Source organism: Corylus avellana, chromosome ca11, assembly GCF_901000735.1.
Source record: "Corylus avellana chromosome ca11, CavTom2PMs-1.0".
Taxonomy (NCBI): domain Eukaryota; kingdom Viridiplantae; phylum Streptophyta; class Magnoliopsida; order Fagales; family Betulaceae; genus Corylus; species Corylus avellana.
Window position 1 is genome coordinate 6,094,298 of NC_081551.1, and position 17,407 is coordinate 6,111,704.

The 17,407-nt window shown below is 35.1% G+C and overlaps 2 protein-coding genes across 3 annotated transcripts; one reads left to right on the forward strand and one right to left on the reverse strand.

The window, feature by feature from the left end:
- The first annotated feature begins 265 nt into the window (after nt 1–265).
- LOC132166321 (glycylpeptide N-tetradecanoyltransferase 1-like) lies at nt 266–2,584 on the forward strand. Of its 2 annotated transcripts, none has more exons than XM_059577123.1 (2): nt 266–380; nt 1,028–2,584. In XM_059577123.1, the coding sequence occupies exon 2, from the start codon at nt 1,066–1,068 to the stop codon at nt 2,362–2,364; it is 1,299 nt and encodes a 432-aa protein (XP_059433106.1). In that variant the 5' UTR covers nt 266–380; nt 1,028–1,065; the 3' UTR covers nt 2,365–2,584. The 2 variants fall into 2 exon arrangements, with proteins under 2 accessions (XP_059433106.1, XP_059433105.1); XM_059577122.1 differs by having other exon boundaries at nt 1,031–2,584.
- Nucleotides 2,585–7,523: 4,939 nt separating this feature from the next.
- On the reverse strand, nt 7,524–17,074 carry LOC132165422 (polypyrimidine tract-binding protein homolog 3-like). The gene is made up of 15 exons (XM_059575974.1): nt 16,934–17,074; nt 16,347–16,415; nt 16,169–16,240; nt 15,963–16,039; nt 15,683–15,761; nt 12,174–12,306; nt 11,834–11,898; nt 11,685–11,734; nt 11,550–11,591; nt 11,389–11,440; nt 11,201–11,258; nt 11,091–11,104; nt 10,287–10,394; nt 10,061–10,204; nt 7,524–8,220 (listed from the first exon to the last, which is right to left on the reverse strand). The coding sequence occupies exons 2-15, from the start codon at nt 16,401–16,403 to the stop codon at nt 7,831–7,833; spliced, it is 1,341 nt and encodes a 446-aa protein (XP_059431957.1). The 5' UTR covers nt 16,404–16,415; nt 16,934–17,074; the 3' UTR covers nt 7,524–7,830.
- Between the last annotated feature and the right edge of the window lie 333 nt (nt 17,075–17,407).

A 17,407-nucleotide genomic window follows, 5' to 3' on the forward strand; every position in this document is an offset into this window, starting at 1 on the left:
GCTCCGTTTATTTCGATGTAAAATTGTTTTCAGAAAATGAATTTTGCATTTTAAGGTGTTTAGTGCGACGTAAAATAGTGGTCAAATTGAAATCATTTTCTGTTGACCAGAAAATCCTTTGTTAACCACCGTAAATTGGTTTCTAATTTACCCAATCACCCGACGCTCAACCCGACTCCCATCTCTTCTCCTCGTTTAGTCCTCACGCACGCTCAACCCTCATGCTCAAGGATCTCATCTCTTTCAAGGATCGATCCACTATTATAAGGATCTCGTCTCTCTTCAACTGATCTCTCTTTCTCAGCTTCTGCATCTGAGCATCTCGTCTCTCTTCAACTTTTGCATCTCAAGATCTATTCTCTTTCAACTTCTAATATCAGGTAATCTCGTCTCTTTTTAGATCTGTGTTTCTTTGGTGGTTTGAATCTCCTAGAAAAAACAAAATTCATTTAAATGGGCCGCACCCAAAAGCTCTTTATAGTCCTCACAAGGGTGTCCAGTCACAAAGGTCTTGCCGTTTATCAATTTGTGCAATTCTAGCTGTCGTTGGTCATTTAGGGTGCAAAATACCAAATTCTAAACTTTACAGGGGCTCGGATACTAGTTACATTACAATAAAATCAAAAAACCTAGCGATTCACCAATTGACACTAAAGTGCAGCGAGAAAAGGGAATTGCTAGGTTAACCTAAATCTAAATCTATCATCTCTAATCTCTCCATTCTCTCACTCTCCTCTCACAGTCTCCAAGTGAACGAGCCGAGCCCGGACAAGCCAAGCTCGCCCAAGCTTGGCTCGTTTACACCCCTTCTAGGTTTACTAGAGCAATAGGAAATGATCTTGATAGAAGACATATCTGGGGTTTATGTATTTTTAGTATTTGGATATACAGTTAATGGTCTGCTTGAATTCACTCTTGCCCAGAATCTCTAAGCGTTCATTATTGTTTAAATTTTCAATAGAACATTGTCTTTGATTGCTTTTTGACTCAGTTTCAGATAATAACTAGATTATTTTCTCGTTGTTAGTAGGTTCTAAATCACATTTTTGGATACAACTTGTTGAAATGGGTGATGGCAAATCTCCTCCTGGGTCTCCTAAGGAAAACCCGGATAACGATTTGGATGCAAACCCTCTTACCAAGGATGATAGCTCATTGGAGACCATAGTACGGAAATTCCAAGACACGTCCCTCAAGAGGCATAAGTTTTGGGAAACCCAACCTGTTGGGCAGTTCAAGGATGTCGATGACACGAGTGTACCAGAAGGCCCGATTGAGCCCCCGGCACCGTTATCAGAAGTCAAAAAAGAACCGTATAATCTGCCGAGTCCCTACGAATGGACCACATGTGAGATGGACTCCGAGGAGACTTGTACTGAGGTTTACAATTTGTTGAAGAATAATTATGTTGAGGATGATGAGAGCATGTTTAGATTCAATTATTCCAAGGAGTTTCTTAGGTGGGCACTGCATCCTCCTGGTTATTACAAAAGTTGGCACATTGGTGTTCGTGCCAAAGCTTCAAAGAAGCTGGTTGCTTTTATTACTGGCGTCCCTGCTAGAATCCGGGTCCGGGATGTGGTTGTGAGAATGGCTGAGATTAATTTCTTGTGTGTTCACAAGAAGCTTAGATCAAAGAGACTTGCACCTGTTATGATCAAGGAAGTCACTCGGAGGGTTCACTTGGAGAATATTTGGCAAGCAGCTTATACAGCTGGAGTGGTTCTTCCAACACCAATAACAACTTGCCAGTATTGGCATAGGTCTTTGAACCCAAAGAAACTTATTGATGTTGGGTTTTCGAGGCTTGGTGCAAGGATGACGATGAGCCGAACCGTGAAACTTTACAAATTACCGGATTCACCGGCTACCCCTGGATTCAGAAAAATGGAACTTCGAGATGTCCCTGCTGTTACTCGGTTGCTAAGGGACTATTTGAGCCAGTTTGTTGTTGCACCTGATTTTGACGAAAATGATGTGGAGCATTGGCTTCTCCCACATGAGAACGTGGTTGATAGTTACTTGGTAGAGAGCCCAAAGACTCATGAAATCACTGACTTCTGCAGCTTCTACACACTTCCTTCGTCTATCCTTGGCAATCAGACTTACTCGACTTTGAAAGCTGCTTATTCTTACTATAATGTCTCCTCGAAGACTCCGTTGCTTCAATTAATGAATGATGCTCTTATTGTAGCGAAACAGAAGGATTTTGATGTTTTCAATGCGTTGGATGTCATGCAGAACGAGTGTTTCCTGAAAGAACTGAAATTTGGACCTGGAGATGGGCAACTTCATTACTATCTTTATAACTACCGGACAAGGCATGCATTGAAGCCATCTGAACTTGGTCTTGTGCTTTTGTAGTTTGATATTTTCCAGTGTTGGTTTTTGGTTTTGTTCGCCGGATCTTTAATAACACAGCTTCGTTGGCAATGCATATTGTTCATGACTTTATTGAAAGGAAAAAGAAGTTTTCTGGATTGAATTTTGTTGAGATATTGCATGTCTTCTCATTCCGTTTTTCACTTTTTGTTTTCATCTTATCGACCTCCTCTCCCTACATGTATCTGCAGTTCATTCTGTAGGCAGCATGAACTCAAGGTTCACATAGAGTACTAAAGCTGATTGCCTTTGAGTTACTTCTGTTTATGTGCCACCACAGTATCTCCTTGCATACTTGATTATTGTCACAGATGATATTTAATTTTAGTTCTAGCTCATGTGATCTCTTTCAGTTCCTTTGGTTCCTCATTCCAAATGTGTTTTTATAACTTGCTTAATTTTGGCATCTATCTGATATTAAACAAAATTTCTAACCCCATCATGACTAATTGAGTTATGGCAAGCAAATATGAAAGGTTGCTCCACAGCAAAATTAATTTATTATTGTTAGATTTTTTGTTTTGCAAGTTATTGCTAGATGTTTGAGTAGAACTGGTAGCTTTTTTATTATTTTGGTCTCATTAAAAGAGCATATTATTAGCTCATCTTGTTTCTAATTTGGCATCGAGCCTCCCAGGAGGTACTCGGATCTACTGCTGCTGAAATCTTAAATTCTGTTTTGAAATTCAATTGGTTTTTGAGTGAAACCTATGTGCTTAGCATATATGTCTACCAATATTTTATCATATTTATGAATTTTACAATATTAATTAAATAATTAAATTTATTTATTCATATTCGCATAGACTTTTTAGATAAGTATTGATTGAATATATATCATAACAAAAGTTTTAAATTTGTCTATGTGATTCACCTACCATTTCAATGAAATATTTTGTATTAAATCTTACTTATTAAATAGGAGTTTGAGTCGGCATGTAAAGGAGATTGTTAATTAGAATATTAATTAAACGATTCAATTCACTTTTTTCTATCGGTCTAACTTTTTCCTATAAAGACAACTTTAAAATGAAAATTGAGATTAAACTCCAATTTTCAACTCCCATTAGCTTATGTCAACCAAATAGATGGACAAGGAAACATAGGAAACATCATCAATGTTAATTTCTTGTAATTGTCCTTGTCCTTTGGTATAGCGATTAACGATTGCCTCAAGGCTTACACCAGCAGCCAATCAAATGGCTGCCTCTATTGCCACTCAATGGATCTGAGGTTGTGTGGTCTGGGTTTTGGCATAGATCCATATATATATATAACATGGTAAATTATATGAATATCTTTATCAATTCAATATGTTCTTACTTATTTCACATTGAGTGTTGTTAGAGACATTATAATTTTTACTATAAATTTTTTTATAAATTTATGTGATAGTACATATATCATTTATCACGTCAGTCATTAAACAATTAAATTTATTTATAAAATTTTATTATTTTATTTATTATTATTTTTTTTACTGTTAATATACAACGCATGTAAATTTCTAACAAAATTATAGCAAAAACTGTACCAACAAGCATTTTCCTTTCACATTTGGGTATTTGTTTATGCATTTGTGCTTAGAGCATCTCCAATAGTAGTGACTATATATATATATAGCTATTAATTTTTCAGTACAAACTTTAACATATTATTTTTTTAATTATTTTTTAAAAAATATATATTTTTATTGAAAAAATGGTGAGAGAGAAAAGAGGGAAAGAGAAGGGAGAAAGAAAAGAATAAAAAGTTGCTTCAATGTGCTACGTACAATAATATTTTATATGCAGATGTTTACTGTAACAATTTTTTTTTTTTTTTTAAATATTGGTTGAAGACTAAAAAGGGCTTAATAGCTAATCCTTTAAGAGCATTTGTTAAATATAGCTATTGTGGGCTATTTTTCTTTTCTAGCTGACACTTTAGAACTAAAAGTTTTACTAAAATTTAACTACGGTCAGTGTAGCACCTTGTAAGTTTTATTATTATTATTATTATTATTATTATTATTTTCTCTCATTTCTCTCGCTCTCCCTCTAAACTCTTGTTTTTTTTTTTTTTTTTTTTAGTTCCACTGAGAAATTGGAGTCTTATAGAAGACGCCACTCTATATCGACCCGAGGACTTCCCTCATATATGAGGGAAGTCCTCGGGTCGATAACGGATAAAATAAATAAATAAATAATATTTAAAGAAAGTAGAGAGTTGAATAGAATCAATATATGTTTCTATTGGAGGTTGTAATAAAAAAACTATTAGTCAAAATACAAAAAAGTTGTATTTTGAGTAGTTAATTGGGATTTCCTCAAATTTCTTTTAAATTTGAGATTCTATTATTATTAAATCCTACCCATCATTTTCATCTTCCTCACCACGATTTGAGAGCATTTTGCGAGAATTTGACTATCGTATTTTGTGAAGCGGCTGAGGAAGATGAAGATGAGGGAAGGTTACACACGAAGTAAAATTAGGTTAATTTACTATAGCAATATGACATGGACTGAGGTTGATGTGTAATGTTAGCTGGCGTCCTAATGATGTGAAAAATCTTAGTTGTCATTTTTTAAAGTTAGAAATTAATAATAACATGTGTCGTCTTTTTATTGAGTATGACGTAGCAAAGTAACGAATTTTGTTTAGTTAATTAACGACAATTGATTTTAGGGAGTAAACTGTTATTTTTGCATATCATAATCATAAGGACCTATAAATTATCTTTTATATCATATGAAGTTATTTGTAATTTATGCCAACTACATGGACCTATAAATTTTTTTTATACAACAGTGAATAATTTGTAATTTATGCCAACTACATGAACCTTTAATTTATTTGAATGTTTTATGGGACTTTTTACATTAATTTGTGTGATGTTGTGCAGAAAAGGAACATAAACACTGTTAAAACATTAAAGACATAATTAAGTATTGCACATGATGTAAGAGGATTTATTTTATTATATTAAATGTTGAGTGAAAATTTTTGTTTTATTTTGTGTTCATAATTTTATTTTGCTTACGTTGGTCTTTAATTTTTTTTGAATATTCAGAACTATATGCGATTTATTCGTATTGAAACATAATAGGTGCCGTACTAACAATATCAAAGATTTTTTCTAATTTTCTAATAATGCTTTGATAATCAAAACCCACGGTTTTTTCTTAGTACTTTTTTTCTTATACTTTGTTTTGTTTTAAACTAGACCTGTGGGAACAAAGATTTTAACACGTTTTAATTTAGGTTTAAATACATTTTTTTTCCTCTGCTCCCTAGGGTTTAATTTTTATCAATGCATCAGATTTACATAAAAATGAAGATGATACCTCCATCTAAATTTCATCCAAAATTTGACGGAAAGCCACGTCAAGGCCATTAAAAAATTTACACGTGTTCATATATTAATTAAGAATACAAAATAAAAAAATAAAATAAAATAAAATAAAATAAAATAAAATAAATAAAATACAAAGACGAGAAGTGGCTCGAGCCACCCTTTCCCCCCAAAATGGGGGTGGCCTGCCACCCCATGTTGTTCATGGGGTGAATTGGTGGAATCGAAGTCTCCAAGAAATACCGAAGGCCATGGCACTCGCACGGCGTCGACGTCCGCGGGATCTGCAGCCTCTAATGCGAGCTTCTATGAAATATACGCATATTTATTCCACAATCACGTCCCAAATAATTCATACAAATTAAAAACCTGAAAATACCCTGAGGTGGAGTTCCCCGACAGGTAAGGAGGCGGGATTGCGTGCGGTGTTTGCTGGAGAGCCGACAGAAGGAGTCTTCGCCGATGACCATGGATCCTCGTTCCGTTTCATGACTAACCGTGATCTTCTTTGGGCCGTGGATTTTGTAATAGGAGAGAACGCAGTCTTGGAGGACGAACCACCAGGGACGCCAGCCCCGGCCGTAGTTTACCCACTTGTGAAGAACGCTGGAGATTCCACACCCTACAATGTCGTTGATCTTGACATTGCGCTGATCCACCATTAGGGCCTGGGTGTTGGGAGCAGACGGCTGCCGATTGAACAAGTCCACCGTTGAGGATTTGGATCGCTGGAACAGACGGTTGTTGTCGTAGTTGTTGCTGGTGCTTGGGATTTGGAAGCTACGGTTGGAGGATGGCAGAGAAAGGGATCCACGAGTGTGACCCGAGGTGGAGAGCGATCGAAACGACGGCGTCGTGGATGGCATGTTCAGTAGCTCCAACAAGTTCTTTTTTTTAAAAAAAATTTAATTTTAATTTTTAATTAATATATGGATACGTGTCGATTTTTTAATGGTGTTGACGTGACGTTCCTTCAAATTTTGGACAGAATTTAGACAGATGTACCTCCTGTGATAAAAAACTAAACCATAGGAGTAAAAAATAAAATTAAACCACATGTGGCAAAAATGTATTTAACCCTTTAATTTATATGGACTAAATTAAGGGTAAAATACATTTTTAATACCTAGTTTTCACTTTTTAATTTTTTCACGCTTAGGTTTCAAATCCTATTATAGATGGTAAAATATCAACTTAGTACCTCCGTTACATTCTGTTAGCCCAAACTAACACAATGAAACGTGTCACCCCCACAATATGCCATGTGTCCTAAAATAATAAATAATAAATAATATTATTATTATTTAAAACAATTTAAAAAAAACTAAACCTAAAAAGAAAAATTAAGGGTGGGTTTTTTTTTATAATTATTTTAATTATTATTATTTTTAGGACACGTGACATATTGTAGGGGTGACATGTGGCATTCCATTAGTTTGGACTGACAGAATGTGACAAAAATATTATATTAGTCTTTTTTCATAAGTCAAGTATCATCGGTTGATAAAATTTGAAACATAAGTGAAAATAAATAAATAAATAATAATGTGAAAAACTTAGATACTAAAAAAGTATTTAACCCTTAAATTAAAATTAGAGGTTTTATGATAGCAAATTTTGTTGTGATTTATTACCATGTTCAATAATGTATTGATGTAAAACTTTTAGTGTCTTTTTTAATAAAAGAAACTAAATATATTTTTTTACACATCTTTAGCCTATAATGAAAAGTAAGATATAGATACATTGAATTAAATTACAATGAAGAATCCGGCATATAGTGCAAATTATGAGCTAGTATAACATAAAAGCAAAAACTTACGAAGTATTTTGCAATTGAATTGTTTGTTAATGGTGAATTTTAACAATAGGAGCCAATAAATCTTTCACCAACCCCAACAACAAACCCGTTGTAATATACACAAGAACAAAATAAACGATAAAAATTAGATGAATTTTGAAACATGAGGGGGAAGAAGTGAAGGAGAGACGGCAAACATCATTCCACCTTCCGAAGGTGGTTGAGAGTGACAAATTAAATGTAAAGAGAACAATAAGAGAAGATAATTCAGCACAACGGTCCTTGAATGAAGCTCCTGCTTCATGCGATATTCCTAAATAGATTGCAATTGGGAGAAGGAGATTCTGATGATTGATCCATCGATGGAGCTGGCATGCTTGCAGACAAGTGCCTCAGTGGCTTGCTCTTCAGTCTCAAACAAGGCTAGGGCTTGTTTCTTCCCATTTGCCTCAAACACTTTGGTGTTTGCAATGGTTCCATGCTCCTCCAGGTGGCTCAATATTTCTTCTTCTGTAATATCTTGAGGGAGGGTGGACACATGGATCATCTTGGTTGGAGAACAGCAATATCGATAGTTTTTCGCAGCATTACGGTTAAAGCGGTTAAGGTTTGAATTGGAGTAATCATGTGTGTCTGGAGCCGGCGTTATACTTGGATACTTAGAGTAGTTTACCTCCAGCCGTTTTCCAAATAGCAATGCTCCCTATAACAAAATACAAAGACAGATATTAACCCTATAACACTCGAGCATTGTAATCTCAAAAAGAATATCCCATGAAGGGAATGGGGCCATAGCCGCTTTTGTTGTTGTTGGCAAACCAATCTGAAGACAGGACAATGAGTGTCATGAATGCTCATCAAAACCTTAAATCCCCATGGTCAAAGGTGAATAGCTTTAAGAAACATCAATAATAAATAAAATAAAATAAAATAAAAAACATAATTGCATTGCTCAAATACATAAAAGTAATTGCCTTAAATGGTTAATCCTAGCACACATTAGTTAGTGATCTTAGAAAATCCGCTAATCAACATCCGAAAATAAAGGATTCTTTTTCTTTTGTTTGGGTTGGGAGGTCCTAATATTTCTTGACTAAATAAATAATACAAACCAAGCTAGATAATTTCACTTCTCTAAGAAGCTAATCAAGGACATGTGAACAAATTTCCTTTTATTATTTGACAAGTACAAAATTCTGTCATAGGCATATTAGAAATGACCCAAGTTCAGCCAAACAATTTTCGTTCATTGGACACAGATTAAAAAACATAGCAGAGAGGCAAGAGTAGACGGAGACCCAAGTTCACCCAACTTGGCATTAGAAAGAACATAAGAAATCAATCAAGGAATAAAGCGAAATTGAAAAAACAAATAAACCAATTATTAAATCACTACTTATCCCAAAACTTTAAGCTTATAGGAATAGATGAATATAATTATTTATATTCTAATACTCTCCCTCACGTGTGGACTCAAACTCTCCTTTAGTAGGTGAGACTCAACAAGTAAAATATTTAATGAACATGGATGGAAGGTGAATGACCGAGACAAGGTTCGAAATCTGGACCACTTGTCTAATACCATATCAAATCACCATTTATCCCAAAAACTTGAGCTTATAGAATAAGATGAATTTAATTATTTTATATTCTAACACAAATATAAACCTATTTGGTAGCAAGAGAGAGGGCTTTAATTCATAATGTAGAGGCGAGAGTAGAGGGAAACTTTATAGCTGAAAGGGTTGAACTTTTTGCCTTTATGGAGAAATAAGAGGATTCATAATACCAAAGTCATGGACAATGAACATGTGTGATAATCATTTCGCAACTTTAAGAAGAAAGTTGACAAGGAGCAAAAATTATTTGAATTGAACTATAGATAATCATTTCCCAACTTTAAGAAGAAGTTGACATGATAGTGATAAAAATAGGGAAGACAATCAAGTTTTCAAATAATTTAAAGAGTCGCAATTAGATCTTTCAATCAAGCAAACTTGATGGAGAGTGTTGACAAAGTAATTTTAACTATCAAGCATATCTCACATGGACAGTTATGCACAAAGCAACACCATGTCAACAAAAAAAGTTGTTCAGCCTAAAATCTTATTCTAAATTAGATAAAACAAAAATTTCATAAAAAAACACGAATCTATGTTAACATGACATCCCATTGCTTATCTCATGTCATGTACGCATGCAAATGTGTATTGGACTTTGTTAGCCATATGAATTGTCACGCAAGAAATGGACATAAGACACTATCAATTTAACGTTAGTAAGTCCCACCGAAAGACTTCAAATGTGATTTTTTAAATTGCAACTTTCTAACTTCAAGGTCCAAAGTGGGGCTTGTATTTTTCAAAGACTAAATGAATAGTAGTTAGCTATTGGTAAGGTCAAAGTGTGAAGCTTAAATTCTCTTTTTATTGAGTTATAGTTAGAACTGCAATTTTAATATCAATGCTGAAGGGAAAAGATTTTGTATATAATTCAAATTTTACTTTGGATTCTGACAAACATATGGGAAAAAAAATTCAAACCTTCAAGAAGTGTACAGCCAACTCTGCCTGGAATCCATCTCCCATTTCAATGAGGGCATGGTCTGGTTTACTGCGGAGAAGCTTGATCCTCACAATGTTTCCATAGAGGGAAAATAAATTGAATAACTTATCCTCATCAATTTTCTGACCAATGAAAGTTTATATAGCATTAACGAACTTTTAAAGAGGAATCGGATGTCAAAAAAATAAAGGAAACACCACTTACATCAGGATTTAGATTAGAAGCCAAGACAGTGCACCTGTCATTTGTGCCACTTATACCAGGAGGCAGGCCCCCACCAAAGGCAGCTGTGATGGCTGCAGCATCTCCCATCTAAAATAATACAATGCGAAAGGTTTATCCATAAATAACTACTAAACAGATAAATAGAATCACAATTCTAAGGTCTTCTGCAAAACCAATGAAAGTAAAATGCACAAAAATATCATGCAACTATGAGGTAATCTAATATCTTTTGTCGCTAGATCTATGACATTACTGGGCACTCCTGGTGCCAGGGTCAGCCATTCAACAAGTCCCTGTATAAACTTGTCAACTTTAACCATTTCTAAAACAAAATGGATTTTGAAGTTATTAGTCACTTCACATGCATAAGCACGCAAGTAGACATTATCAGACTTATGAGACACGGTCAGTCTACCTCTGTGGGTGCATGTATGTGTGTGATACTTACCAAAAAGTGCGTATAGTATGCCTAGTTTCCAAATTCTGAAAATATACTTGAGAGTTTATAACCCCAAAAAAAAAAAAAAACAATGAAAAGAAAATATCAAGAATGAACAAAAATCTGAACATAAGACTGGGAATGATATTTGACAAGAGCGTCATGAGTACAACTTTTACTAAAATTTACCAAACTGTAAACTAAGTAACTTGTGGGACAAGAGGGTTAGCATTTAAAGAGACTAATTATTCATACTCCTAAACCAGGCAATTAGTTAATAAACCACTCAGATACGAACAAAACAACCTGGACAAGGCTCAGAGTGAAGCTTGAGCAACACAAACCTGTGGAAATCCTACTGCAACAGATAAGATATATTAAAGCTGTCAGTAATTCGTCAATTAAATAATACATTGGTGGTGAAAAGAAAAATAAGGACTTCAAGAAAACGCACCTGCCCCAGTTCCAGGAGGTTGAAGACCATACATGCTACCAACATCACCATAACCAGACTGTCATAAGATAAGCAGTACAGATACGAACCTCAGAAACACAAATAGATAAAGTTGTAGAAACCCTAGTGTGAAAGGATTGATGAAAATTACATGCACTTTTAAGAAAAATAACATCAACAGCACATACTTGTGAGGATCTGCCTTTTTGTTCTGAAGGTAGATTTGGGTTTGTGAAGTCCCTACACATTGGATAAGTCAGAATAAGGTGAAAATTAGCTATGAATTGCAACCATAATGAAAATTGGGGTTAACACAAAGCGAAATGAAGTTGAGATGCTTTGCACACACCTGGAGCGCTCATTATTGTAGTTCACTTGTAGCTCAGAAAGGCTGATATATAACAAAGAATAAAAACAGAAGACTCAATACTGCACAGATAACCAAACCTGCTGGGCAAGAGACTATTAATATGATATCACTTACTTTGAAAACTGAATATCCAGCTGACAACAACCATCATATATATTTCGTCCCTACCAAGCAGTTTCCAAATTTTGAACATTTAATCAGAACAAACTCTGAAAACAACTTTCAAGAAACATACACGTACAACAATCCACCAACCCACCCACCTGAAGGGCGTCTATTGCAGAAAGAGCACTCTGGCGTGACTGATACTGGATGAGGGCTTGGAAACCTACACAATTTGCAGGCCATTGGAGCATATTTAATACATTTCTGAAAACCTTGTCTGTTATTTGTGCTTGAATAAATCAGTGACATCTCAGGAGTATGCTTAACCGACACAATCAACATGTTAAAATCCCAATACTCTACAATCCAATACAATAAGAAAGATGAAGAAACTAAAAATGAAACTTCCCATCCATACTAAACAGAAGCTATGTCCAATAAGTTTTTCATGTTTGAGAGAGAGAGAGAGAGAGAGAGAGGGGACTTGAAGAAGCTGACCAGCTGACTTCTGAAATGTGACAATCTTCTCCACAAAACCATAAGGAGAAACCACTTGATGAAGCACTTCCACTGTTATGGGATATAGCATGTGATGAATTGTGACTAAGAGAATTCGATTAGGCGGTGCATCCTTGAGAGTTCCGGCAGTATACCAGCAGAGTCAGGAGAGAATGTAGAGAGAAAGAAGAGAGAGAGAGAAAGAAATAAATAAATAGAGAAATAGAAACTGAAAAGATTTGAGAGATGTTATAAGTTACTGTATTACCTAGTACGTAGGCATTTGAAAAAGAAACAAAGAAAAATTTATTAATCATCGTATATTATGCCTATGTGGATACTTTTGTTGGAAACTTGCCACGCACCTATAGCTAGAAAGGTGACAATTTTGCAAAGTTACAGTGAATCTATAATTAGAAAGATGGTTTTTACTACGAGTGGACTAAAATCAACATAGACAAATCTCCATTTGCACAAGAAGAATAAACTAAAATTTGAGAAATAATTATATTATCCTTGATTTCATGAATTGACTGTTTGACAAACATTGCAAATACAATAAGCATCTCTCATGCATGCAGCGCACACGCTCACACAAAAACACGTGCTGAGCAAAGTTATATTGAGAGTTTTGTAAGTCATTTCTTCAGTGGTCGTGGTCTCTTAACAGTTACAAGTTAGTTGCTGCAATTGTTTTATCATTTCATTTGATATCCGCTTTAGGATATACAAAACCTTCCATTTGATTCCATTCTTTTTTTCTTTTTTTAATAGGGTTCATCTATCTTCTAGAAAAAGCTGTCTTAACGTTTTTGTCATAGTATACCAATCACAGACAAAGAAATTTCATTAATGTATTTTTCTTCGGTAATTAACAATAAATTCTATCAAAAAAAAAAAGGAAAAAATTTTGTAGAGAAGAAAAATACAAAAGATTCCCCTCAAAATTACCAATAAAGAATTATACAGCCAACAAATCCCAAAGAAGAAGCAACTCCTCTGTCTCATGTGGACTATTTGGAGATAGAGGAACAATCAGAATTTTAATGACATTGAGCTTCCTACACTTGAGTTTAAATCTTTATTTTTGGGATCATTGTATGAGTGGATGCTCGCTTCCACCCGTATCCAAGTTTCTTCATTTTTTTTTTTTTTTGGAATTTGGATATTTTTGAATTGTAGATTGGAATCATTAGGTATGTCTTTTGTATATATCATGTGTACATAAGGGCTTTCCCGTTTCAAATACCCTCTTAATAAATTGTCCCATTTTTTTTAAATGCATTTAATCATGCAATGATCGCAGGAAAATAGAGTTGGCCTCAATCAAACTAAGCTCCACCCTTTTGAAGGTCCAATTATTTCATTTATGCGATACTTGATAAACCTTATCTTTTATGTGGGAAATTCATTGTTGTGTTTTAATTTCTATGGGTTCAAACATGGGACTAGGAAATATAGTGTACAGACTCAGTGTCTTGAATGTAAGACTAAGCGAGGATTAGATCAGCCAAAAAAAATTACATCTATAAACACAACCCACACATCTTTTCCTATTTTTTTCGTAAGTAAGAGTTTATTAGAATTGCGGAGGGGCATTGCGCAGGCATATAGGTAGTGTACACAGGTAGTACACGAGAAAAACCTATAACCTAAAAAATACATACACAAACAGACATGCAAAATACATATTTGTTTATGCATATTTTAGGTGGAGTAATAGCATTTTTATAGAAAGTTCCAAAATTGGTTCTCCATTAAGTCATGCAGACAAATGGGCAAGTTCAACCTCTTCTCTAGAAGCTTGACATCTAGCTCTTTTTAGTTTTTGGCACGTATCGAAGTCTAGCTCACTAACCAATAATATGAGGTCATATTAGACTAAATATCAATTATTACCTCTAGAGTGGTTTTACTTTCTTTGATAAGTAATCGCAATTTAATTAAAAACCAAAAAGGCGCAACCCTAGAAGAAAAAAGACCAAGAAAAACATGACAACTAGAAATATTTAAATCTAAAGCAGATGCCCAATGATAAAGGGTCTTGGAAGAAAAAATCCATTAATTCCTCTACCATCTGTTTGCGGTCCTCAAAACTCCAATAATTTATTTCCCTCAAAAGACACCACATAAGGTAAGATAAAACCATTTTCCACAATACAGCATTCTGAAGCCTATGAAATTACCCTATCCAGCAGCCAAAAAGGTCTTTTACTCAATTAGGCATAACCCAAGCCAACCTTACAAGGCTAAAGATGGCATTCTCGAGAGCATTAGCCATCTCACAATGGAGTAAAAGGTGATATACTAACTCCCCACTCTTCATACACATATAACACCTATCAATCACCATGACATGCCACTTTCTTAGATTATCCATGATGAGTATTTTCCATAAGGCAGCTGACCAAGCAAAAAACACTACTCTCATAGGAGCCTTATTCCACCAAATGCTCCTCCAAGGGAAATAAGTGTTATCACGGAGAGCAAAAATATTGTAGTAAGATCTAATATCAAACAGCCCCTTCTTGGAGGGAACCCAACAAAGCTCGTCTTCATCACCCCGACTCAATTTAAAGGAGTACAACAAATTTTTTTTTTTTGATAAGTAATGTACAAGAAATTGAACAACAAGGTAAATACATCTACCTCTTAATTGTGAGCCACTCTGATAAAGTTAACATTCCACTGATGAGAGTCACTAGAGAACTTCATAATCCACTACCACTCTCCACAAGGCCTCTCTCTCATGAACATACTACCAAAGACAATTCCCCAAAAAAGCTCAGTTGAACAAAAGTAAATTATAGACTCTCAGCCCCTCTTCAAAGATTGGAGAACCGACTATATACTAGCTAACCAATGGAATTTGAACTTATTACAATGCCACCCCACAAAAAATCCCGTTGCAACTTCTCTATGTGACTGGCAACACCAACCGAGCGGGGAAAGAGACATGAAGTAGGCACATTAGATAAAGTTCTTTTGATCAAGGTAACACCTCCCACCCTTTGACAAATACATCCTCTTCCATCCAACCAGACATCACTCTATCTTGTCAATAATGTTATCCCATATAAATTTGGCCTTAAACGAAGCTCCCAATGGAAGGCCTAAATATTTCATAGGTCTAGAGAACCTGCAACCCCAGATGCTAGCCGTACCTTCAACATTATTGACATTGCCAACACGAACCAACTCTGATTTAGCCAAAGTCGGTTTACATCTTTAATGGACAACTAAGCAACATTTTTATTTTAACAGATAAGACTGCTTATGAACAACAATCCAATTAGCTAGCAAAAGATAGAGTGCTCACTCGTAACAAAGTTTCTAACTCAAAGGTCATACACTGTACACATTGATATAAGCATTTAACATATTTTGCATCCACTTTAAGTGAGGTTGAGTGCATAGAAAGGCCAAAATTGTATTAGTGCATTGAAAGGCTAAATATTGTTGGTCAAGAGCCACATATATATCAAGGTATCCAAAATTCGATCACCAACCTGGTTGCGCCCTTGACTATTCTGATCTACTGTAGTCAGTTCTTGATGTGAAGAGAACTGAATATAAACATTTCTCCCCCTAATAAAACCATACAGACACGTTTAAGTTTTCAGTGTAACATTTCAAAAACAGACTCAAAAAATTAATCAACACATTGATGGGTTTAATAACCATGGCACTCAACCACATGACCTGACAAAGGGGTTTCCACTAGAGAAGTCTCCTGTTGTCACAGCCATGCATATAAGAAAAGAGAAATTGTCACAGAAAACATTCTACCGAACACTAGGCTGAAGATTCGTGTAGTATTGCACTACATTGACAGCGGATGCCACATCCTGCATCTGGATAAGAGCCTGTTTCAAAATGACAAGACAAAACTAATATAAATTAGACTGTTCCATAATTGCCATTGCTCTATTGACCTATGCATAGAAGCACTAACAAGTTTCAAAAAGAAAACCATTGGAGCCCAAAAAAGTAACCTGGTTTTTAGCACGAAGCATCACCAACTTGGCGACAACCCCAAATGGTTGAACCAGTTGAAGCAAATCATTCTCGCAAATTCAAAGAAAGATAAGAATAAACACAACTGAAATGAACAATATGGTACTCAGACAATTAAAAAAAATAGAGAGAAGTTCCTTTGCAATGCGAGAGTACCTCAGTTATTTCTTGACCCACGTTTCGAACATGAAGAACTTTCGAAGGCTCTGTCATTTTAGCCAATTACTGCGACAATTACAAAACTTGTTAAACATCTAGAGTCCTCTAATGTCTGAAAGAAAAAAGAAAAAGAAAATCATAATAATACAAGTGACACTAGTAGAACTCTACAAGAAAAGCATTAGCCTCTATTTGGGTCCTAAGAAAACCAAGAAAAAGAAGAAGAAAAAAAATGCTAAGTATCTTGCATTTCTTCATTGTTTTTGGACCCAATTTTAGTTTTTCCGTTAATTGGAGACTTAAAGCCCAACTTCTCCCACATTTTCTCAGCAACCAAACTACGTTAATAAGATCAAAGAACACAACTTTACCTGACACAGAATAACCAGACGAAAAAAAAAAATTGATTAAAAAAAAAAAAACCAAGAAGTTTATTGGGAACGGACACTATAATCTCGGAATGAAACGCAAATTGAAGCTTCAATAATCAAGGGGCGTGCTCAAAAAACGCCTTTGGTAGAAGGAGTATAAAAACCCAAGAAGTGTACCGTTAAAGAAGGAGTATAAAAACCCAAGAAGTGTACCGTTAAAATGGCGGGCTTGAGAGCTCTGAATCTGATCTCTATGAATTTATATATGTCTGAACGTCCAATCTGTGGCTTGTGTGCCTCTGAGAGAGAGAGAGAGAGAGGGGGGGAGAGGCCTGGAGCCCTAGGTTTGGATTCTAATGGGTTACCAGAATAGGTCCTGGTCATTAACGTAATTTTCAAAGTCTCCTCGCAATTTATTTAAAAAGAAAAAAACAAGGGAAAACTTTAGTAAGCCCCCGAACTTTCAGTCAATTTGATAAGTACTCCTTAAATTACCAAAACTCTCACTTAGGCCCCCTGAATTTTAGTTTGCTCTCACTTTGAACCTTTTTGATAGTTTTCAACGTTAAAGTCAAATTTTATGCCCAGTTTACCTTTACCCCAAAACTACACTGTTTTGTGCCTTAAAACTAAAACACCTATCCAACCCAAAACGACGTCGTTTTAGGCATTGATTTTTTTTTTTTT

Coding starts and splice junctions, on each gene's coding strand:
- LOC132165422 (XM_059575974.1), bottom strand. CDS start 16,403: ATGACAGAGCCTTCGAAAGTTCTTCATGTTCGAAACGTGGGTCAAGAA. Junction 11,899..12,173: donor CACATTTCAGAAGTCAGCTG/GTCAGCTTCTTC, acceptor CAAATTGTGTAG/GTTTCCAAGCCCTCATCCAG. Junction 11,592..11,684: donor CTGGATATTCAGTTTTCAAA/GTAAGTGATATC, acceptor GTTATATATCAG/CCTTTCTGAGCTACAAGTGA.
- LOC132166321 (XM_059577123.1), top strand. CDS start 1,066: ATGGGTGATGGCAAATCTCCTCCTGGGTCTCCTAAGGAAAACCCGGAT.